General features: G+C 37.9%; 1 protein-coding gene across 3 annotated transcripts in view; it reads left to right on the top strand.

The window, feature by feature from the left end:
* Positions 1 to 25,471, top strand: part of reps2 (RALBP1 associated Eps domain containing 2) — a 65,949-nt gene that overhangs the window by 12,234 nt on the left and 28,244 nt on the right. For 2 of the 3 annotated variants that reach the window (XM_069178904.1, XM_069178905.1), the window contains 8 exons: positions 6,566 to 6,689; positions 7,248 to 7,423; positions 8,757 to 8,877; positions 16,707 to 16,813; positions 20,172 to 20,313; positions 21,539 to 21,602; positions 23,196 to 23,344; positions 23,670 to 23,764. In XM_069178904.1, the coding sequence (XP_069035005.1) occupies positions 6,566 to 6,689; positions 7,248 to 7,423; positions 8,757 to 8,877; positions 16,707 to 16,813; positions 20,172 to 20,313; positions 21,539 to 21,602; positions 23,196 to 23,344; positions 23,670 to 23,764 (978 nt within the window). Of the gene's footprint in view, positions 1 to 2,323; positions 2,437 to 6,565; positions 6,690 to 7,247; positions 7,424 to 8,756; positions 8,878 to 16,706; positions 16,814 to 20,171; positions 20,314 to 21,538; positions 21,603 to 23,195; positions 23,345 to 23,669; positions 23,765 to 25,471 lie in introns of all 3 variants that reach the window. The other variant, XM_069178906.1, reaches the window with a different exon arrangement.

Here is a 25,471-nt window from a genome sequence, read left to right as displayed (position 1 = left end):
GATTGAATTCAAAGGATTGTCATCTATAATCAAAATTCATCTTGCGTTAATACTGTGAAACTACTGGGAACAAATTGATTTGCTTTGTCTCAGTCTCTTGGGCTCATCTAGTGCGCCAGTCTAATGCAGAGTTGAAAAAAGAACCTAAAAAAGGTGACAAACCAGAGGTACAGTACCTTGCAGCCCATCTGGCCCATTTGGTAATTGCTAGCTTACTGATGCAAAGATCTCCTAATGCAGCCATTTCTTGAAGGAACCCAGGATATCGGCTAAAACCACATGACGGGGTAGCTTGTTCTATACTCCCACAACCTTTTTGGTAAACAGGTGCCTCCAGTTCTTGGTTTTAAGTGCGCTTCCTCATAGTTTCTTCTTTTATCATCTTGTTCATGTCTCACTGTTCACTCAGAAACAATCTACTGCGTTAACCTTGTCAAAACCTCTGTTTTCTTGAATACTTGTATCAGTTCTCCTAATAATCTTCTTTGGCCAAGAGTGAAAATGTTCAGTTCTATTGGCTGGTCAGTTTAAGACATACTCTGAAGCCCCGGAATTATTTCCAGAGCAGCAAATCTTTCTTGTCAGTTACAGAATTGTACACAAAATATAAATGAATTGTTGCACAATTCTAACATTATCTCTGGATTTGTATTCTACACACTTGTCAGTATAGCTTATTATTTTGTTTTTATTGCTTCCCCACTTATTGTCTGAAAAATATTAGTGATGTTTCAGCACAAACATGCAAATCTTTTTTTAGAAGCAGCCTATCATAGCTCAATGTTTCCCATTTTGGCTTTATAATTTGTTTTTAGTACATGCGTGCAATACCCTGCCAGGTGTTTGTCCAGTCTTGAATTTTCTTTTTGAATTTCACATTTACAGCTTCTGTGGTGTTTCTTGGAAGCAAGAAACTTAACCAGTTTACTTACTAAACCAGAATCAAGATCATTGATGTAACTCACAAAGAGCGGTGATTCTAGTACAGATCCCAGTGGTACTCCTCTAATTACATCAACACAATGTCAACACTCGTGTTGTAAGGTAGTGAGAGATGGCTTTGTGAGTAAACCACTATCTTGGCTCAAAACTCTGACCCTATGGCCTTCAGTCTAAATTATGGAAGTTATGAGGTTCAAATAGCCGAGACTCCATTTAAGGAATTGTGCAATATTTTGTCCCAAAGTACTGAAGCTCATTCTTCTTTGCTCTGTAGCCTGAAGCAGGGTTTCACAGAAATCAGAGTCAGATCAAGAATGGATTGATTCATATCTTGTAGAAATCCCTTTGCCAGACTTTTACTCCTTTTTTCTCCTCTCATTGTCAAATTTATAATAATTAAAGCTCAGACTTATGCTTAAATTATACAATATATGGCCAGTGTGTGGTCTGTGAAATTTGTTTATCACACACTTTGAGGGCGATGTAGCAATATGTTTTAGTGTAAGAACTGTTATTTCCTGAAACACCCGCTGTTTGTCCCTTCTATTCCTGGGTAATGTGCAACATGCTTAAGTGTCTGATAAATCCATTATTACAAAGCACTGACCTACAAACTTGAGAAACATTCAGTTTCTGCAGTTGAGATTGATGACTGCGACCAGTCGGACAGATTTTCTGCGCCAGTTGTTATAAATGATCTGTCAACCCACATGAGAGTTCGCAAGATCCATTTCTTAGGCTGGGAATGATCAATACCAACTGCTTGCTAACTGCAAAAGAAAGAGGCTGCAAGGGTGTTAACATCATCCCTTATTTCACTGGACCTGTGCTTTAAATCTTTAAATTCTGATGTTATAGTATTATTTATTTTTTCTGTATACATGGCAATGATATTTTAAGTATTGTATATTTCTGTTAGCAACACAGCCTAATTGTTTGTGTCAGTAATATTTTTGTAAGATAACCTGCAAACCTCCTGTTAAATGTCTGCAGACTGTTAATGAATCTTGGGAATGATTGATGTGCGTTTCCCAAATAAACCTGTAAACCGACCTCATTTGAAGAAAATGAGCATGAAATGCAGCGTTAATTGTAAAAAAACAACAACAGAGAAACAAGGAATTAATCACAGATTGTAGGAAGCTTGAGAAAGGTAAATAGTAATTCAGATTTTGAAAACAAGTGTCATTGAGAGTGCATCTTTGTGGTCTTAGGATAATTAAGTTTATGCGACACCAAAATTGATTTTGTTTTTTTGAATGCAACGCATAACTGCTTTTGTGCAACCAAAATGTAACTAAAATTCCTGCATTAGACATTTTTCTGTCTGGATTTTTCCTTCGTGCTAACAGCAGTCATTTTTATCTTTTTTTGTTTGCAGTTGTGAGGATGAAAAAACTGAAACATGAAAGCTTGGACACCAAAAAGACCACTGTTGATTGGTAGCTTTTGACCACAAATCAATGGCTTATGCCAAAGAGACTTAACACAACAGTGAGCTAAATCCCTAATTTTTCCATTGGCACTGAATGGGTTGTAACATGGTATTTTGGAACAGCATGAGGGGACATCTCTTCAAGCGGAGACTGGAAATTGATTTCCTCTTTGAAAACTCACTCATTATCATGATGGTGCTAAGAAAAAATAGTTGTTTGTGGCCTTGAGTTCAAATGTTTATTTTGAAATGCTGTTAATATTAAACCATTTTTGTTAACTTTGTTTAAAAGTACTGCTGTAGGTCGAGGTCCATGAACTGAAATATTGGTGTTGAATTATTTAGCTCAATTGTTAACAGAAACTGGGACCTTACCGCTAGCAAGATCAATATTTAGATACTGTAAACAGGAAAATATTTCTTAAAAATGACATAACAATCCATATACATACTGTAAGTGACAATCCAAGAAGTATTTGCCATTACAATGTTCCGTTTCCTGCATTCAGTAGTTTCCTTTTTTGTCCTCTCTGAAGTAGTCTTTTCTCTTTGATACAAAGATGGCAGGGGTTGGTTTTCAAACTTAATCCATTACAGTTACAAGTTATTAAAGATCAGTTTTTAAATTCCTAAGATGAATGTGTAAAATATTGTTCTTGTAATGTTACACAGTAAATTTGTATACTTTACATTTATAAATATAACAAATTATTTAAAAAATTATTTTGCCCATCTTCTTGTTAATTTTTTAGTATGTAATCCCTTTCTTATATGTTACAAGTAACAAGTGTAAGTTACTTGTTACAAGTAACTTATAACCGTAACTTTTCCCCAGCACCTGTTTTATACAAACCATTATGAACTTTTTATACACTACAGTATGTACCACCATCTTGTATACATTGCCTATAGGAAGTCCATATCCCCATATTTTGTTGTGTCAGTATCTTGGTGATTCTTGCATTAAATGAAGATTTTTACCTTACTACAGACTTTTAAGGTGACAGAAGTTTTTATTAGGATAAATATATATTAAAAATACAAATCTAAAATATCATAATTTTACAAGTCCCTACTTCCCTGAGTTAATACTGGGTGGAAGCGCCTTTGGCAGTAATTATAGCTGTGAGTCTGTTGGTTTCTACCAACCTTGCACACCCAGATTTGGCAATATTTCACCTTTCTTCGTTACAAAACTTTTCGGGTTCCGTCAAATTCCTGAGGAAGCATCGATGGCCATCAGTCTTCAACTCAAGCCACCGATTTTTGATTGGATTTGCAGTATGTCGGAGGCTGTGACTGGGCCTTTTGTTCATAAGCCGCAGTGTAAGCAGTGTATCTTTGGCTATGTGCATTGGGTCATTGTCATGCTGAAAGGTTTGCTCCTGTTTCAGCTTTCTTGCAGTGGGCAGCAAACTTTCCTTCTGCTTTCTGTACTATACTTAATTTTCTATCCCGAGACGTACCCCAGTCCCTGCTGATGGGATGACGATCCATATAGTACTGTAGAAATGGAGTTTTTGGGGTGATGTGCTGTATTAAGATTGGACATTGGACATTTTGGCAACCGGGGTATTTCATTTTTTTTTTGTTTAAATCATTCTAGAATAAATTTACTGCATTTTAATTCCTGGCTATAAGACCACAAAAGGTGAAAATCCTGGAAGGGCATGTGGTATTTCTACAGGCACTGTACATTTTACAGCACATATTACAGCGCTAAAGGTGTAATTGCTGAAGCGCAATCTTAATTAAAATTACGCTGAAACTGCAAAATGCTGCTCTATTTTCTTTACCAGGGACCTCATAAATAATCAAGTAACCAGAACAATTAGCATCTCTAGACTGATTGTGTCCTGAATGGTGCATGCAAGGGCAGACACATTGAGAAATATACAGTAGATCAGAGTGTCAAAGCTGGGTTTCAGTCCTGATCTTACAGAAAGTGCACAATCCTGTTTACTGGACTTTCAGTCTGCAGTAAACAGACAAATGATAAATGTGCGTGAGAGAAAAGAGTTATGTCAACACATCCAGAGAATTACTGAAAGCAGCCGCTGAAACTGAGCGGGAGACAGCCCCTTATATGAGTGGGAAACTCCATAATAACTCACTTTAATAGTAAGGTGTAGCATAGGCCTCGCTGGATTCTGCTCAGTGCAGCAGATTTGTGCCGTGCATGTCCACTTACAGAGTCCTTCTGAAACATTGATGAGAGCAGAGTGCTGCATGCGCTGCAGTAATCCTGTTCAACGTATATTGTATATAAATCAGTGAAAGCATGTGGTTTTGTTCCCTGCTGTTGCCGCAGTCTCATTTCGTCCTTGGTCTAAGATTAGTGCATACATCAAAATGTCTTGTACTGTAGCTGATCATGTAGCCCTTGAACTGTCTACTTGTTTACTTGAAAATATGTTTGTGTGTGTGTGGACAATGTTTCATTAGATAGTTAAAAGTAAAATCATATTATGTTGTCTGCACTTTCTCCTTTTTAAAATTTTTAGATTTTATTAATTTCACGTACTGTAGCTCCTCCTAATGTTTTTTATTTTATTTTCAATGTCTACAAAATCATTTTGGAGCTTATATTATTAACTAAAATTACGTGCTTACATTTTCTGTCATCTTCCTTACTCTGCTATTCATTTGCTGAGACCAGAAGAAATAACTTTAGAAATAAATAATTGTAACGTACTCATTGGAACCAACAATTCATTAATTGGAAATTGTTTTCTTCAAAAGGGTTGCCAGAGTTTCTTAAGTTATTAATTTAATGTCTTAATTTTTTTTAATGCTCTGTGATGGGCTAGCGTCCCATTTAGGGTGTACCCTGCCTTGTGCCCTTGATAGGCTGTGACTCCCCCATTAGCCTGAATTGGATGAAGCAGTTAGAAGATGAATGGATGGAGACTTTTATTGATTTCAGCTCAGCTGTCTTTAAGACTTAGACTGAGGACTGAGCTTTTGAAATTTTACAATTTCTCAGCTGTTGAATTTAGGAGGATCAAGACATCACTGATAAGATCCTGTTGAAATAATTCTTAAATACAATTCCTTAATTATTTTATGTATGACGGCAGTTAATAGATCTTTTCAAATGTAGCTAAGTTACACTACTCTTTGGCCATAACAATAAAAAGCTACACCTAATTACAGTTTTCTTATATTCTTATATTCACACAAAGGCAAGTTGCAATTTTAAGGTTGTTTCTGAAAGGTTATTAACAGTAGTGTTATATACTTTTTATACTTTCTGTAGTATGACATTTATGGTAACCCTCTAAGGCCTGCAGGCAGGTAGGAAAAGCTTTTAATGACAAAGGTCAGAAATTCATATCTATGGATCATGGACATGGCACATGGTCTACATAGTTATGTAGAAATATCTAGTTGGAAATATCAAAATACAGTTCATTAAACAAGCCAATCAGACTTCCTGCTGATTAGAAACAGGAAGAAGGTAGAAACATATGTGCTGAAAACACTAGTGCAAGTATTTACTGATAAAAAGCCAATATAAAGATTGCATCAGAAATAAAAAAGGCTTTATTTTTTAAGATTCCTGAAACAAACCAGTTAAATAAATCAAATCTAATGAGCTGTATGTTTTTGCTCCATGACAAGGTTTTAAAATGAATAAACAAGTATGTTTTCAATTTCCTGACACCGGCCACAAAAATGTTTGCTACGTGGTTCTTAATTTTTTTAAACACAATTAAGCGTATCTCTTTCTAGTCTGATATTTAAATTGCAGATAAGCTCTGGTGTGCAGCAAAGTGCATGTTCTCGTTCCGTGAAAACTATACCGAGGTTTCCTTATGTTCAGTTCTTAAGAGGACTTATGCTAAAAGTCCTTGAAATATGCACAGCACAAACAGGATGGAACATTGGTTTAGTATTGTAATTGCAGGTTTTCAAAGCAGCCAGTTTGGTCTGAAACATTTGACAATGCACAACAAACACCTACAGTACTGTATATACTGTACCATACACTCTCATGGGGTTTGCCATAATTGGGTATTCTTTCAAAACATATATACATTTGGATCAATTACTTCATATTTTTTCTTTATAGTTGTTTGCTTTTCTTAAGGAACAATATAATTAAACATTAGTTTTACAGTACATCTTGTTGTAAATAGTTTTGGCATTGAAGCATTTTATGTCTATGTCTGGTCTTTCTTACAGATTACTGAAGTGTGTGGCGCAAAACGTCTGGGATATTTTGGCACGAAGCAGTTTTATATTGCTCTGAAGTTATTAGCTGCAGCACAATCTGGTCTCCCGGTAGGCCTGGAAAGCATTAAGAGTGGTAAGTCATGAGCCGTGGTCTTGTGAGCACAAAACTGGATCAGGAGCTTAACACATTGGGGGTTGTTTCTAATCGGAAGGAAAAAAACTACGTCCTCAGTATAGGCAAAAAGGCCCCCCAAAACTTGTTCAAATCTGTTTAATGAAACCTGTTTAATGTCTCTTTGAAATGTCATCAGTTGCAAGATGTTATATTCTTTTCAGACTCTTCTGAATTTACCTCCTTAAAAATGATGTTACACTCCTTTTTAAAGGCTAGACACTTCAGTCTGTGAACACAGTATAGTATGTAGTAACATCAGGTGTGACCTTATTGTAGTATATTCCTAGGTTTCTAGGAAGTAAGCTTTAAGACCTTTTAATTAGAATTAGAATACCTGTTACTGTATATTATGTTGACATTTAATATTGTTTTTTAATGTAAAAAGGGGGAATTCAAAAATAAGGATGCGCTCTACCAGCCCCTTACGGTATTTGCCTTGCTGGTATATCTTCCTTTAATCACTTTGTTTTCCTATTAACTTGTGTGGCTTTCAATGTTCTTCTCCTTTGCTCGCAGAGCTGCCCCTCCCCAGAATTTTAGGGATGAAAAATGACACAGAGCTACGGTATCCAAACCATTCCAAAACCACCGACAGCCAGGGACATCAGTCTGGGACACCATCTGTGATGATTCCTCGACCCCTATTGGACAGGAACTCCTACCGGCACACGGAAAGTACCGCTGATAAGCAAGTAAGGAGTGGCCCCTGCTGTGCTTCCTTGAAATCCCTTTCGGGAACACTATCTCTCATTCACCACAGCCCTGCCCAGTATGTCAGCCTGATCAGTCACTTTCATGTTCATGCTTGCGTCGATCTGAAAATCTACAAACAAAAACACAATGCCCAAAACTAAAGGAAATAAATCCCAGAAATTCACTTTAATGTCTTAGATGTACATTATTAGTTGATTCTATTTCTATGAAATAAGCTGTGTGCTCTTTCCAGATAAAACAGCTTACTTGTTGGTGAAAGATTTGATGGGATTGTGGAATTCAAGAGAGGATGAATGAGGTCATCTGATCAGCTACTAGATCCACAGATTAGCTGCTAAAGAAAAGACCAAATGGCCCAGGTCCAGTGCTACATTTCCTTGGTCCCCAGTGCAAAATTGTTATTCTGGGCGCCATTTTGTTTTTTTTCACCCTAGGGTAGGGAATGCCCTGAGCCACAGCAATCCTATCAGGTCTGGGCCCGGGTGCGTATCACCTGATGCCAGCTCTGAAATGCCCTCCTTCCATCTGTATCCTTTCTTACGTCCTTATTGGACATATCTAAAAATTGTACTGAAAGGCATAGATTTTTTCAGATTTTAAAATGTCTTCATTGCATGGGAAGACTTACTCTCACAGCCCCCTGATAAGCATCATCACTGCTCTCCACAAGTGCTGCTTAGTTTGTCACTGAGGTCAAATTATTATCGTGTAGCCTGTAATTAGCTTCCAAGGTCAAATCTCAGGTTAAGAGCTCAGCTCTGGGGAGAGATATGATGTGAGAATGAGTCTCAAATTCATAAAATGGTAAATTAATCATAAAGTACTAATTATAGTAGGTAGCTTCATCAGCATGCGTGGGCTGCAAAGGAACAAGTAAAGGTTTATTCCACACTGAAAAGAGAAGAAAAGAAACACTGAAGAAGGTTCCACAGCCGAAACAAAAGTACTAAATACTAGAATTACTGCTTAATAATACTAATTACTCTGTATTATTACTTATTATCACTACTTTTGCTATTACTAGAAAGTAATTAATAATAAGGTAATTTAATCATGAACTCCTAAATCTTTAAGACATCCATTGAGCTACAGTAGGTATTCGTATGTGGAATGCATGTCATTTATTAATTTCAAATACCTAGACAAAATCCTTGTCATTTTGAATGCACTTTGTTTTGTTTTTTACACTTGTTTTACAATCGAGAGACTTTCTGTAAGTAAGAATTCCATTGTACCAGTACCGGTTACATATGGCAATAAAGTTCAAGTTCAAGTTCATGTGTGGTTTGTTTGTTTTTTGTTTTGTGACAGGAGCCCTGGTCCCCTCCATGGTCTCCGCACAGCTCCCCACCCGACTCCCCAGCTAGCCACCCCAGCTCCACCCACAGCTACACCTCCAGCAAACACAGAAACAACCCTGAGCCTCTCACAGGTAAGAGAACACCTACAGCCTGCCTCATCGCAGGTATCAAGAATGTCCATTACAGCCATGTGTTCACAGGACATGCGTTCACCCATGAGATATCTACTGTAAGTCAGAAAGTGGGTAGCACATAACACAAGGAGCTGTAATCATCTCAGCCCAACTACCTAACCGTACAGGAAGATTCATTGGCATTATTCTTTAAGCAGCTTGGGATGCCAGGGTGGAAAAGAGCTTAAGGCTCTCCAGCTGCTGACCAGAGGGTTCAATCCTCTATAAAGGTGAGGATACTGGTGCTGCCACCTGGAGCAAAGGATTTGACCCAGGTGATGCCACCCAAACTCATAACTTGTTACTAAAATGTGTATGTACTGTATAAAAGTCAATGTAACCCATGTAATTCGGGACCAAAGAAGTTAATAACAAGAGGAGCTTAATGTGGTTCTTGCATTTGTAATTGGCAACAAAACTAGAATCATGATCAATCACAGTGGCCCCATTTCATTTCGAACCTTTCTAATGCCGGTTTTGATTAATATTAAATTATATTGGTTGTGTATACAATACCCTTATCATAGGTACCTTCTAAGAATTACAGTAGAAAATGCATTAAATAAAGGGACAAATCAATCAAAACTCCCTGGAAGGGAGGAGTATGAGCTAGAGGTGTAGGTGAGGTTGGGAGGGACTGGTGAGGGAGGGACTTTGGAGTCAAGGAAAGAGGGAATGTCCGCCAGTGACAGAGAGAAAGGTGAGGGAAAGCAGTGAAAGATGTAAAAAAGTTTGTTGGGGGATTTTGTTAGTTGAAGCATGATAAATAGGTCTGGAGAGAGTGAGTTAAAGTGAGTGAGTGCAGAGCTGTTCTCTTCTTTTTATATCAGCTATTATATCCTCTTTCATCTTACAGTTAACCAAAAATTACATTTTTTTCCAGTAATAAATCAGTAATTTCAGTCACATTTTTGCTGTGGGTTTGAGACAAAGGTTGTTTTTTTTTTATCTGTTATCTTTTATGCTTAGTAAAACCTTGTATGCATTGCACCATGGGGAAAAGAAATGGTATTTAAAATTCTTGAATGCTGTTAGATTCCAGACATGTTTTGCAATCCCTTCTTTCCTTTTTCCCAGAATCAGGGCAGTGACCATAACCTAATCAGGGGTAACAGCTTGTCAGTGCAGTCTTCAGGGTAAAGTTACTGGCCTGCCTGCCTGCAGGACATTGGCAAAATAATACTTTTAACATTACAACATTTGTGCATGATTATCACATTATTTTTTCTGTTAAAATGGGTTTCAATAATCGTTTGCTCAGTGATGTGCCCTTTTTAAAATACATTACTATCAGATGTTAATGCTGCGGGTCAGTTACAGTCTGAGATATTCCAAAATGCTGGATTTGAAAAGAAGTACTCTACGCTACATTTCTGTGCATTCCATGACTATAATGTTAATTAAAACTGTCTCTTGCGTTTCCTTGAGGTTCACTGAACTGTCAGACACTAACACTATTAATATGCAGTGCAAACAGCTGTTACTGCACCCTGCATTACCTGTGTGGAAGTAAAAATAGTTGTTTTTTTCAAAGCACGTTATTAGTCTCATCCCTTCATCCTTTTTCTTAATCCTAAATCCTGCCTGCCTTGACTTCTTCATACGGCAGTGTTCATTACAATATTTTCTTTGTTTGTTTTCTAGCGGTGCGTCTCAACTCTGTGCCTAGACTAATGACCCGTTATTTTTCTGTGTATCCATAAGCTGCAAATTCATTAATACAAACCACAGAGGCATTGTTTGAAAGCGTTTAGCAGCTAATTATTTCTGCATTGTTAATATCACACCAGGATCATCTTAAAATTACAAGATGAATACATTTAAAAAGTAGTACTTATTTTACACATTATAAACAAGATATACTGAAACATATGCTCAGCGTAGGGGACTTGATGCACCTGGTATATACTCTACTGTACTGTATATATAGCATTGTAGAAGTATAGCCCATGTGGATCAGGTTCCGTTTTCTTAGTTAAGCGATATTAGCGATGAGTAAAGTGGACTAAGATAGGGATCCCCCAGGCAGCAGTACACAGTTGACAGGGATTGGTAGTCCACGGCTCTTTCGGCTTTCAACAGCACATCGAACCCTGCGACATCCTGTGCACTTTGGTAGAGTGAGGGATGTGCCTCTCCACCGGTGTGGAGCCATGTTGCCTGTGGTAAGTTAAAAAGACACTCTCTGCTGTGTGTGGTTGCTGGTTTCAGAGCTGCAAGACTGGCATCCCTCCTTGGTGTCTCCAGAGAGTGCTGGAGCCCCTAAGAGACGAGTTATTTAGGACAGCGGGCTTGGCACTTGTTTGTACTGTGCAGCCCACAGGCCATTTTAGCAGAGCACCTGTGCCACTGTTTGCCTCCAGAGGGTCATGATGAACTATCCATTTCATATTCAACTATGGAAACGGGAAGAGAGAAAAATGTTTTGGGTCCAAATTTGGAAAACTCGTGATTTAGGAAGAGAAGTCAGTAATGGTAATCTGAAAATTCAAATGGGATGTGCGGTGCTAATGACTTTCCTTAGCTAATCATGTGGTAACAATTCTTTTTACTGCTATAACTTATTCCAAGGGCAGCTTGCGGTTGTAAGGGTTGGTGCTACTGCTGTGGCATTTGTATATTCTCCTTCTGAACTCATGGTGCTCCGGTATCCTCCTATCCATCAGAAACATACTGGGTGGGTTTGATTGGCTATAGTAAACTATCCCTTCTTCCATGGCCCTGTGATGAACTGGGATATCCAATGCAAGAGCAGGCATGTGCTCTTAGTCCTACCTTAAACTCTGTGCTGTTTGGAAAGGTTTTGGGGTTGCCAGGATCTTACCCAAGTCAGGCAGCTCTCTGGCAGTTGAACCTACTGTATAACAGGACAGAGCTTATATTTCTAATAGCAAAACAGAGTTGGGGTCAGCTGATGTTTATTAATTCCGATTACCTCTTGAACCATTTCTCAGTTCAAGTTCTTCGTTACATTCACAGATGTGGAATTAAGGTAAGATTTGAAGAGAGAGTTATCTCTAATTCACTCCAACCATGCAGCAAAAGACTCAAAAGTTGGTTGTTGTTATTGTAAGGAGAAAGACAAATATGAGTTTGTCTGTTCATTTTCAAATAAAGCACAGGCTTCCAAGCCCAGCATAGCTAAATGGTTAGATTTTTAAGTTTCAACAGATATACATTTGAGAGTTTACACATTGAGGTCAGATAACCTTGGTTGAGTCTTAAGATGTGGGAAGGATGTTAAATCTCCTCTTGGTTTCAGAAGTGATCAAAGTTCTTTGTAAGAATTGTTTTATGAACAGTTATTTAATGTTCTGTTTTGTTGCTGCACTGGTTACTAAGCAACCTTGAACATCAGGTGTCCCATTGTCCTAGAATGCCCGGTACATCCCTATTCAAATTTCAAGCATTAAATAATTAAGTAATGGACTACAACTATTTTAAATAATACCCTTGAGTAAAATGAACTAATCTGTTTACTATCCTTTATTATATTTAGTGTTTTCTATTCACAGTTCTAACTATCAAGCTTACGTACCAACATAATTATCAGTGTATACTTATCTCGGTATGAGGAATTAATTGTTGGTAGTAGCAATCATGTTCTTTATAGTTGCACTGTAAAATATTTCCCAAAGCATTGTTTTACTTCATGTATGATGTGGCCTCATGCCTGGTGATAAAACTCACTGAAAAGGCATCAGCATCACTAAGTCTAATTAAAAGTTGTCACCTTCAGGACTGTCACCTCAACAACCTCATCAAATCAGTCTCGCTCTTGGCATACAAACCAGCTTAAAGCAAGCAGAAGGGAATGGAATTCATATTCAATACAAGCCTTTCTTTTTCTTAATTTTACAACTTGTTAACCATGACTCTTTTCTTAAAGACTTTTTAATGACAGTAGAACAACTTCAGGTGAAGGTGAAATCGACATGATTGGCAGCACAAAGCAAACATATACATAGCAAATGTTCAAGTGATCTTCATAGTTTTCACAAATTGTCTATTGTTTGTATTAAAAACAAATGTAGTGACACTGGTAATTTGTTGCTGTTCTCAAGGAATTACCTACATTTAGTTTAAAAAGACAAAGGCTCTTCTTTAGCAAATAGCAGTATTGTGCAAGGTCTTAAAGGGTTCAGTATTTAATTTAAAAGTAGTCAATGGACTGAAATCGCTATGTGAAGCTGTCCTTTATTATGACGTATTGGAGCAGAAACAGATCAATTATCTGAGCAACAGATTGTTCTCTCTAGATTATGGAAGCAGTTATATGAGGAATTAGATACTTCTAACTGTAATTCTGTAATGTACCAGATGCCACAACACTATAATAGCAGAACCAGTATCTGGAGAAGTGTGCTATACAGTATGGCTTCATGTATATAGCATATAGAATAAAATCTGATTTAAAGCTATCCTTTACTGAAAATGTTTTTGTCCTGCTCACAGTGGAAGCACACTAGTTTTCCTTCATCATAATGCCAGTCAATTGAATGAGATTTGTGCTTGAGATAAGAGATGTGAGAACAGCAAGTGTCAGATCAGATTTGACAAGACAACTGCTATGTACTGTAGTACTGAACTGTCATGAGAGTGAGGAAATGCTTGAAATGGATATTCTTGTTTAAAGTAAAAGAAAGTGGAAAACACTTTTGGAACGTATTTTTTTTGAAAAAATACATAATATTTAATAGTTTGGGAATCCACACAGCACAATAGATATTGGTATTGACAGTGGTATACCTTATGCATTCTGTGATAGAGATCAGTCCCAGCTTAACACACTGTGCTTGAAACAATGAATCAAATAAGCCTGTAAATTGATTTCTTGAAAACTAGTTTGCTTTCTCAAGCAGGTCAATGAATCTGCACAGTAAGCAGTATCATCTAAATAAATGGCAGAGAATAAGAAATGAAGGGAAAATGTATGGAAAAAGGAAGGATGTCAATATGCAGCAGCAACATATTATTCTATTCCAAATTAAACAGTGTTGGGAAAAAATGCATCATTCAGTCCAGCAATGCTGTTTTCCGAAGGTATCAGAATGTCTGACACTGCCTTGAATAATTTTACATAATAGAGCATGTGAATAAATGAATAATAGAGCATGCAAACATGCTCTGTTTATTTATCTGTTTACATATTTTGGTCAACTTTCATACTTGAAGTACAGTAAAGGTATCTGAGATCTATGTGGGAGTTATTCACTAAGACAATGAGGACAAAGTAGGATATTTCTCATACAGTAGATACGAGAAATAGATACAAGATACAAGCTGCTTAGCTTCAGTGGGTTGCCAGTTGTGAGTTGCAGGGTGATATGGCTACTGGTTGCTGACCCAATAGATAGTTCGAACAAATACCAATTTACTAAGAAATTCTAGATTGAAAATGTTAAGTAATTGGCCTAGTTCAAGATGAGATAAGTGAAAAACTAAAGAGCCAATTGCAATTACTAAATCCAAGGTTTGACCTTTGTTATGAATTGGGTTAAGAACAAACAGGGTTAGATCAAAGCATTCCAGCAAAGCTAGAAAATCCTTAGCTAAATTGGAAGGCCATGAATCAACATGACTATTAAAGTCACAAAGAATAAGGATCCTCTTAAATCTCAAACATAAAAAAGGTAAATTGGCAAACTCGCCTAAAAAGACATCATTAGGCTTGGGGGATCTATGATAATAACAATAATAGTAGAATAGGGAACAGAGACTTTTAAAACAGGACACTCAAAAGAAGAGAGAATACTGTAGGTACAGTAACAGGACTGAAAAGGAGATTGTTAATAATAATTGATACATTTATGCCCCCACCATGGCTGGAAGGGTGAGATTGTTCAAACAAACTGTAAGTCAGGTGGGACAGTTTTGTTAAACAGAAGACCATCATTATGTATGTGCCAGGTTTCAGTCAAACACAGAAAACCAACCTTTAAACAAGATAAAATCACAGTCTGTAGCTTGGGTATACATGTAAAGGACTATTTAATAATGGTAATGATGGTCTGTGGAGTTATCAGTTTCTTGATCCATCCAACTATTAATAAACTATTATTTATTCAATCATTATAAGTCCTCAGAGAATGCAATAATATAGTTCTTCTCTTGAGCCTTTAGCTTTGTTTACTTTTATGCTGTACTTTCCCTGATTCATCCCTGAATAGCAGCACTCACTGCTGAAGGTAATAGGTTCTTTGACAGATGATGTATTGTAGTTTGATTTGATGAAACCTGTACATCAACTAATTTCTCAGAGGGATCTGCTACCTCTCAGTGGAAGTGTCATGATCAAGATCCAGATGTGACGGAGGGCCAGCCATTTTCACATATGTCGACTTTGCTACCCAAAGCAAAATCTGGATTTTCTCAGGGCTCCAGTTATACACTCAACAGTTCCCATTAACACCAGTCTCAGCAGCAGCAAGGAAGCTCAATCAAAAATAACAGCCAAGAGCTGACAGCCCCCTTCAGGCTGCTGCACATGCTTTAAGCATGATACTTCAGGCACGTCAAGCTGAGAAGTATTCTAACAAAGAAAGCCCTTTAAAATGCATTTAATTAACTGACCGTTGAGTGGAAATGTTTGCTTCAGGACTCACTTGACCAAATTTAAATGAAGCTGATAGATCTTCGGATGCCTGGAAGCTCTGTTTCGTTCACATTAAGTTTCTTGAGAGTGTTTACATCTGCTTTGCTTGCATCAATTTCTGGAGATCAGATAGAGGTGGAGCAGTAGATCAACTTGAGGACTTGCCATGATGATATTTCCACCAGCATCAAAGCCTTGCTATTAAGAAATCAACAGCAGACCGACAGGCCACTGCCTCTGGATGCCTGAGAAGCGCTTTCCTCATCAAGTGTTCTTCTCCCAGCTCTCCATTGGCCAACAGTTAGTGGGTGGCCAAAGAGGTTGTAGACAGAAATGGACAAGGCTGACCTCAAGCATGGAGACCTTTTGACCTTCCTGAAGCTGCTGAGCACTTGACATGGCACCACATGGCCCATCAAGGCATGCACACTTTGAGGATCAGTGTCCTGGCACAAAGGTGGAACGGCAGCGATGGATGAAGAAGAAGGAGACCAGCCCAGGGTGACTAGTTCCACTCTCGTACACAAAAGGATGTCCTCGCTGACGGATAATAGGTGTGCCTTGAACTGGGCTTCTCAGTTATCTGAAGACCTACTGGCCATCATCTTTGATCTTGGGGGACTGCTGAGAGTCTTACTCGCATTGCCAAGGGTTACCGTCAGTCACTTCAAAGGCAGAGGACTCCACTTTTTTATCTGATGTGGATTTCACAGTAATAAATTCACTAAAGTGTACAGTAGTCTGGTTATTCTGTTACTTCTGATTTCCTTATATTTGTTATTAAAACTGCATACTTGTCTTAAGAATGTGCTGTTTTTTCCATTTAAATAAATACCTTATTTGTGTACACTGTTAAATGCCTCTAGTACTTTCCTGACCTCTTTCTGGGTTGCACTTCACAATGTATTGTTTAAAGGTGAGAAACTAAACTATGTATTCAGCAATCATTGAAATACTGTACTTTTTATGGAACAAAAACAACAATATAGGTGCATGTGAAAACCACATTGTATACAGGAAGAGTTTCTCCCCTTTTCAAATAGGAAAAAAAAGAATTGCAAGTCCTCATACATTTTATTTTTTTAAAGCTTAAACAAAAGATCTAACAAATATATGCTCACAAACGTTTACCACTTATTGTTCTGAATTGATTTTTCTTCAGGTCACAATTTGTTTTCTTTTTCCTGTTTAGTTCCCTATGAAAATAAGCTGTCAGGGTGGCCTGGTGTCGAGCAAGAGAGCTCTTCTCCTAGCAACTATGGATCCAAGCCCTGCCTGGCACATTCCTCTGTCACTCAGGTAAACAGTTGTGCTTCATAGTGATGTTAAAAATAAAAAATACATCTTGAAAGCTTTCCAATATCTTGAAATTTTTTTGGATTACCGTAACAATTCTGCATCCCCCATCTCCCATTCTGAGCTGTGTAACGTGACTTAGCTTTGGTTCTTCGCACCATATGTTTAAAACAGAGCGGGTTTAGGAAATGCCATTTTAAGGTATGAATTCAAAGCATTTTGGCTGTCTGCAATTATTTGTGTTTACCTACATGGTTGGAATGTAGCATTAAAATTTAGACTTTTTCATACATGCCTGTGATGTACCAGTCTGTTGTCAGTTTTGCTTTAGACAGGAAAGATGAAACATTTCAACTTTACTTTTTGAGGCATGTACAGCACCTGTCCATTTCTGATCTGCCACTTTTCCGCAATAGAAATTATGGGCAGCATGGTAAAATTCTAGAATATTAGAATGACAATTAGTACCTAAAGCTTCAGCACATGCATTTATTAAAGGAAGGTTTCTATAGATTCTTTAGAACTTTATGTTTCAAAAGATTTCTTGAAAGGTCATCACGTGAAACACATTGTGATGTCCTTTTGACAAAGCTTAGTAGGGCAAACAGATATTTTTTATGTCTGATGCTTCTCTGGTTTCCAAAATATTTGTCATATTCAAAATGTAGAGTTCAGAATTGGCATTAGTCAGCCAGGGTTCTCTGAGATGCCAACAAAACACCAACCACTATGACTTCCTCAGCACTTGTGGGGTTTTGGGTGATTTCAGTAAGGGCTGTGCCACTCCTTTAATTGCCACCATCCTTCTGTACATCACTATAGTGAATATAACATGTCAAATACCAAAAACCTGATATGGAATGAACAATCCAGTCTGCCAATTGTTATTCTCCACTTGTGAAGGAGGTACAGGGCTCTCTGCTGTGAGGCAAAATGTTAAGGATCGATTGGAGATTCTAAATTGGGTGTGAATGTCCTAGTAAAACATGTTGGCAAACTCTGTAAAGGCACCTTCTGAAGTATAGGTTAAGCTCTATGACCCTGGCATCGGGTTCAAGCTTGAGTCATGTCTCTAGCTCACTCAAATGGCAGCACACACCTGGCTGAGTGACTCAGGTACCTTTATTGCCATTTGCATGAACAGTGCACTGGAAATCTTGCACGGTTTCTCTCAGTCAGAAAACATAAAAACAAAAAGGTAAACACACAGACTTTGAGCAGGACACTATATACACAAACTGTAAAAAGACTATACACAACCTGGACACACTATTATGCAAAACAAAATCACATAAGAAGAATGGCTCCTAAGTTATACATTATAAAAGACATTGTGCCTACGGAGCTCTTATATGTTATAGCGGTTTGCATGTCCTTGGCAATCAGGCGCACTGTTCTTGGGAAGAAACTGTTCATACACCTGTTCCTTCGGGTCTTAAAGCTCTCTGGCCTACGACACCGAAGGTTATCTTAAGTGTCTTGCCAGGTAAACGGACTCTGGCTAGGGTGGAATGGGTCTTTGATGATAGCGTGAGCCTTGCTCCTTCAGCGGGCTGTATCGAGATTCTCCAACGAGGGAAGTCCTGTTCCAATAATGCAGACTCCTGGGTAGGCTGGGAATGGTCAGGCAGGTTTCTCTTGGCTTTCGTCAAACACAGCGCCCCTGTAGCCTCCTGGGAGTGCAGTCAGTAAGAGGTGCCTCTCCTCCTCTATGGTCCTCTATGGGGCGGTGGTGCCTCCACGGTTCATAACTATGATCTGAGATCTAAAAAATACTCAACGTGCATTTCCAAAATCATGTGGTAGGACCAACAAAGAAAAAATGATGACTTTCAATTTCAAATAAACTAATTTGTAATTTTAGATCTTTATATGCAAAGCATCTTGGTATCTTCAAATGTATGCTTTTGGCTCAGGATTTTTTGGGCATGATTGCACTGCGCAGTTAAAGGCTAATACGCACATCACTTAGGTATCTAGATGGATACACTTGTCATTGAGGATGATGATGAGCCGCTTTTTCATTACACATTAAGCGTGCCATCTACTTGTGATAATTACAGATGTTTTCCAGTTCAATAGCCACTTATCCCCTTAACGACTCTACACATTGTTCAAATACTATCCAGCCTTACCTTTATTCCATGATTAATATTTTATTATGATGGCACAATGGTGCTGAACCACATGGCTGTCGCTCAATAGTTGCCTGGATTGTGAACAGACATGTACCATTGTAATGCATGGTGGCACTCCTGAAGATGCTAATTACCTTTAAGAGTATAATAACTTGTCAGGATTAAAAACATGCTTACCTTTATTCTGCTTTATAGGTACCAGTGCATGTGTTCTGCAAAATCTTATGCTCTTTGAGTTGTTTTCTCTGTGTTTGATTTAACCTTCTGAAAATAATGTAGTAAATATTTATTTTTGCCTGTCGATAAAATCTAAAAGAATATCAGTTTTCTTAGAGTGTCGGAGAAGTCCAATTTAAAATAAATGTCACTTTCAGTCAAGTAAGAATACTGGTCCATCTCTTAAAGTACTGTTTTAAAACTATATGAAACTCACTGAAAGGGATTATCCGTAACATAGACACACAGCATAGACACATGCATTTTGATCTTTATCTGTTGTTTGAGATTTCCCCCAGCACATACTGTTCTGGCCTCAGTACATGTTTCTATTCCTTTCCCAGGACACATTCGCTGTAAATCTGCTAAATAATTTTTTTTTTTTCTCTTCTGAGCCCATATGCCTTTTGAGTAAGAAGTTGTTTTTGGTTGAATTTTCATGCACAAATAAAATTCTTCTGCAGTTCTTAGAATAAGAATACTGACATTTCCCTCTAGACCTGCCTGTGATTTTATTTATAATCAGCGCTATTTTCTGTGACAGGATGCTGTTTACACGGTGATCATTCCATTTACAAAAGTATCAGACCATCATCTCTTGCTCAGGCTGTATACATTTCTTTAGATTTTTTTTATTTCAGATTTCAGTGTTATTCGATTGTCTTTGCTTTCTACACTGCTCCTTGGCTCCTCTTTTCATTGACTTTAAACACCCATATACTTAAAGGTGATGAACTCAACCTTTCCTCTCCATGTGAACATGGAATCAGTTTTAGGGAATAATTAACAACTGAGATTTTATCAAGATTTCATCTCTCCATTTTATGGACACTTTTTATGATGTAATTCATTTTGAAAGTAGGTATGAATTAATGGTAAGCAATATTTAATCCGCCATTAGTTTGCTTATTTGCTGGACCAGACAGGGTTTGAAACTCCATCAGTGAGTGCAGTTTGCATTGATAAGACATGCCACTGCAGTGATGGGCCCCTGCCTGCTTCTGCAGACCCAGTCTGTGGAGAGGATCCCAGAGCAGCAGAGCGCAGTAGATTACCCTGATGACCCCTGGAGGATAACAGAGGAACAGCGGGAATACTACACAAACCAGTTCAGAACTCTGCAGCCAGACCTTGGGGCACTCATCTTGGGTAATGCCTTCTGTTATATGAGTTATATGTAAAAACAAAATCAGATCAAAGGATCGTCTTGCAACTCCCTTTAGACTGCAGCATTTCAGGGTATGGAAGGGGAGTTAAAAAAGCTGAAGGTTAAAGAACAAAGGAAAGTAAAAGATGTTTCTTGTTTGCCACTTTACCGACTCAAAAGGTTTTGGGATAACGGACACAGGACCTCCTGAAACAAATTAGCAAGTCATTTACCTTCTTAAAGAGAACGCTTGTGATCTCCTAAATGTCAGGATTGCATTTTAGAAAGTCAGGTTTATATTCAACAGGATAAATTGCGCTGAAGGGCAGCACCAAAGTTTTGGGAATAGAAATCAGATGCAGAGAATATAATGACTGTAGATAAAGCTTCTCATGTGTCTGCTAATTAGCTGCAGTAGATACATGAAGTCACTAGTATTCCTGTTAAAGTTGTTTTAAGTTACAAACAGGGAGTGCTTCTTTTCAGAACATATGGTAGGACGTGCTACTGCATTCATGTTTTTTTGGTCTCCTGATGTCATGCATTTATCAAGGTTTGTTTAATACACGTGGTCCTTTGTTATCCTGATTCAATGTACTGCATTCCGTGACTTTGTACCATTTACGCTTTAAAGCCATCTCTTTATAATCAATTGGCATGTGCAAACGAGAGAATAGAAATATATACTGTACCTGAAATGACCTTGGGCCAGTAATGCCTTAGTGTTTGAGATGAAGATGGATTTGTGAGTTTAAGTGAAACTGTCATCGCTGCAATCTGTTCTGTTTTATTGCTTAGTTGTGAAGAGCCTGATGCAGTGTATTATCCTTTCCTTGCCATAGTCAATGGAAAAGCAGTCCTGTTTTTCAGAGATGGTGAAATATGTGAACTCAGTATCAGTTATCTTTATAACCAGCAGGTGGTGCTCTGTACACTATACTGTATAGCCTTTCACACAACATGGAGATTATCTGAATATTTACCTAACCTTATGGTACATTTGCTGTAATGAATTGACAAATGGAAAAAAGGGACATCAGTCGTCAGTTTATCTTTAAAGCCTCCTCACTAATTTCTGTGTGTTGAGTTGTGGAGATAAATGCAATTTTCCTAGACCCTGAAAAAGTTTAATTCAATAAACAGGCATCTCTTCACATGCTATTTTTATTGTCAACACAAGCATATACATCTCAGAATGAATTATCAACTGCCTTTCTTCTGCTTTAGGGTCTGTGGCAAAGAATTTCTTTACAAAATCTAAACTTCCGATACCAGAGCTCTCCCATATATGGTAAGTGAATAGAAGAAATAAAAAGTGCTGAATCATACTTGAAGAATATATATATATAGGCTTGTTTTATTACAGTTTTAATAAAATCTTAAATGAAATAAAGATGGAGGGTAAAACATTAAATTGGGGGAAGATGGGTGTATTCTTAATTAGAACTATTTTGTTCCCTAAAACATAAAGCAAAGGTCCTTCGCAGGAAGCTAACGTTTCTTAAAAAACTCTGTGTTATGTAATGGTCCAATATGGTTTGAAATGGAATTTTTAAGTAAACAAATACATTTGTACATCACAATTTGATGCCCGTTGATTTCCTTCTTATTTGAAGCCTGAAAAAAGGTTTTCGCTATTAAATGCAGTTCATTCTACATGGAATTCATCCTGAACAGAAATGTTGTCCTTTGATTACCTAATGTGATCTGCAGCTTGTGAAATCAGAAGTCAGGTTATTGAATCAGAAAGTGGAACTGGCCCAAACTGTTTGGACTATTGATTATGGGCAGGACTGAAATATTTTCTTAGTGCACAGCATTTGAGCTGAGGTTGTTCTTCCAGTAGCAGTAAGGGAAAGTTATCAATGCTAATAAAATACATCACATCAACATGAATAATAATTAACAAACTACCATTTCTACAAAAGATGACTATGGGTATGTTCTTCCCAAACCCAAAACCCAAAAGAAATCATTTCCTGCATTAACAGATTTGTTTGAGATGGCAGTAAAATTTATTACTGCAAGAAACCCCAGGTTCCACTATAGATGATAAAAGTAGAATCTCATAATAGGGCAAATAAAGCATTTGATTTGACCAAACAAATCTCTACTCTCTACCATATTAGAATTTTAAGGTTCACCGTTTCTGCTAATTTTAATGCTTTCTCAAAAGATTGAATTGTAAGAGTTGAACATTAAATGTCATTCATAACTTTCAAAGGAGGATATTTCAGTGCAGAAAACGGTTTCAACCATTATCCTTAGCCACTTCTTCTGTGATGGGTTGTTGAAAGGACACACGTACAGTACATCATAAGGAACACTCATACATGCATACACACACTGACATGTTAGTCAGCTTGTCTTTGAAAGCCAGAGAAAACAGATGCAAATACAAAGAGAACATGCAAAATGTACAAATTAGGCACCCCAGGCTCAATTTTAACCCAGTACTCATGAGCTCTGAAGCAGCAACTCTATAAACACCTTGCAAGTGTGGTGCCCAAAAGAGATTAATTTCTTTTTCAATAAATTTTGAAAAAAGATTAGCATGGGGCATGTATACCTCTGGTTTGATTTTACATGTGGATTCACAGTCCCTAATTATCATTATTACTGGGCTACCTATTAAAAATGTAGATAAACAAGCTAAGATTACTGCAATTAATTGGGTCTTCAAAGCTACCTCAAATTGGTGATTTTGCTGGCCTTGATTAAAAATAATCCCAGACTTGCTTACCTTAATTAACATTAGGCGGTTCAGAATTAGGGATAATTGAGACTGTAAAACCACTGGTTAAATGCTGATCTGCATCTGTACTAAAAAATAACATTTCTCAGTAGAAAGAGCTTGAAGCAAATGACCTTGTGTTTGTGGCAGGGAGCTGAGTGATGTTGACTCTGATGGAGCATTGACCTTCCCAGAGTTCTGTGCTGCCTTTCACCTCATCGTGGCTCGGAAAAATGGGTACCCTCTACCAGAAACCCTGCCCCAGACACTGCTACCAAGCTTTTTACAGAAGGATGCAGGTATTCTGTCTTATTATATTATTAATCTCTCAATATGTAAAGAGTAAAAGAGTTCTACATGTACAGTATATGTGCACAAAAACGTATTTACAGTAACAGACCCCTACAGCAAGCCTCTCCAGTTGGAAATGAAAGTACCAAATGTATTATACTTTACAGATTAAAATGTCTTTTTCACCATCATTAAGTAAATGCATATTGACCCGGCATTCAAAATGTAGATTTTTTGTGTATCATTAAGCAGAAAAAGTGCTGCTTCTAATTTTTACTTTCTATGTTTAATTTCTTTTAACACTATGCAATCAGCACATTTGTTTTTATCCAGTACCTGCTAAACCTGGAAGTGATGATGCATTCTTTGGGACATATTCGGAGTCTGTGCCTTTAACTCAACAGCAAAAAGATCCAGCCCCCACTGAGGTGAGAGTACTGTTCTCTTTGGGATTTTCTCATGTAAATTTGAGAAGGTGACCTATTACATAACTTATTCTAATATGTCCATGAATTAATCCTCATTGTTAATCAGCTGCAGTGTGGCTGCAGTATATTACAACAATTGGATAAGTGAGCAGGAGTTTACAGTCTGACTGAAATTAAATGAAGATGATACCAGAGCATTTGCTACCACACAGAAAATTGTTTACACTTTTATAGCGCTTTTCTGGACACTCCACTCAAAGCGCTTTACAGGTAATGGGGACTCCCCTCCACCACCACCAATGTGCAGCATCCACCTGGATGATGCGACGGCAGCCATAGTGCGCCAGAACGCTCACCACACATCAGCTATCAGTGGGGAGGAGAGCAGAGTAATAACGCCAATTCATAGATGGGGATTAGAGGAGGCCATGATTGGTAAAGGCCAATGGGGAATTTTGGCTAGGACGCTGGGGTTACACCCCTACTCTTTTTCGAGAAACGCAATGGGATTTTTAATGACCTCAGAGAGTCAGGACCTCGGTTTTACATCTCATCCGAAGGACGGTGCCTGTTTATAGTATAGCGTCACCGTCACTATACAGGGGCATTAGGACCCACATGGACCGTAGGGTCAGTGCCCCCTGTTGACCCCACTAACACCTCTTCCAGGTTGTTGGAACAGTGGTACAGGAGGTAGTTCTAAGTCTTTTGAGAAATTGGGGCGGCAGCTGTTCAGAATGGAACATTACATCACCAGAAAGACATGTTATGGCACAGCTTCCCTGAGAGAATACCAGTCCATTTTAGCTTTCTAATTGCATCAAGCACATGTAGTTTTATTTTACTATAACAGTATGCATAACACACTTTACACTTGAGAATTTCATTCATTTATGGGTCTTTGGTATGTCATATTTTTTCAGATGTCCTGTCATTTTTTGGTCATTTCCATATCCCGCAGTGTGATATACTGCCTTATTCAATAAACCTATTGGTTTACAGGTGCTGCGTGAATACTCCACGCACAACCTGTTGCTCCCATTGGGCAGATGTGAATTGTGACATTAGGTCACTAAAGCAATTCCCAGCAGACTGGGGTTTCAGTGTCGTGATGGTGACTGCTTTGACTGTTTATCTAATAGGTTGTAGGACTTGTTATAATGCTTACCTCAACCAAATTATACTTGATCTGCCACATAGCTGGAACTATATAGAAGGCCTGATGTCAGCATATTCCCTTTTGACACCAGTAGCACTAGCATGTATGGTGATAAATCATGTGGTGAATGCATACAGTATAGAGTTTCTGTTGGCTGTTCTACGTTGTTCCTTTCTCCCGTGGACTAGTCTCCTATTCAGGTTAGTCATGTGCTCTTGGTACAGTATGGGCTGTCCAGAATTAGTTTTTACTTAACTGATTAGATCAGCTATGCGTTTCTTGAAGTGTATTCTTCACAAGCTTCCACGTCCACAAATGCATGTACATTTGTAGATTTCGTGCAGCTGCACTAATGCTGATGAGACAAGTGCAAAACAAGCCAATCTACATGGAAAGCTTCAGTTTATTCACTTATGTTTCTAATTTTACTTCATAAGCGGCAGTATTGTATCCGCAGTATATGATCAGTATTTACTCCCTACTGTACACAGAGAGATGTTGGTAGATAATGGTAGGTTAAAGTTTATGCTGAATGCTTAGTAGGACAT

This window comes from Lepisosteus oculatus, chromosome 15, assembly GCF_040954835.1.
Source record: "Lepisosteus oculatus isolate fLepOcu1 chromosome 15, fLepOcu1.hap2, whole genome shotgun sequence".
Classification (NCBI taxonomy): Eukaryota; Metazoa; Chordata; class Actinopteri; order Semionotiformes; family Lepisosteidae; genus Lepisosteus; species Lepisosteus oculatus.
This window is presented reverse-complemented; position numbering and strand designations above follow the sequence as displayed.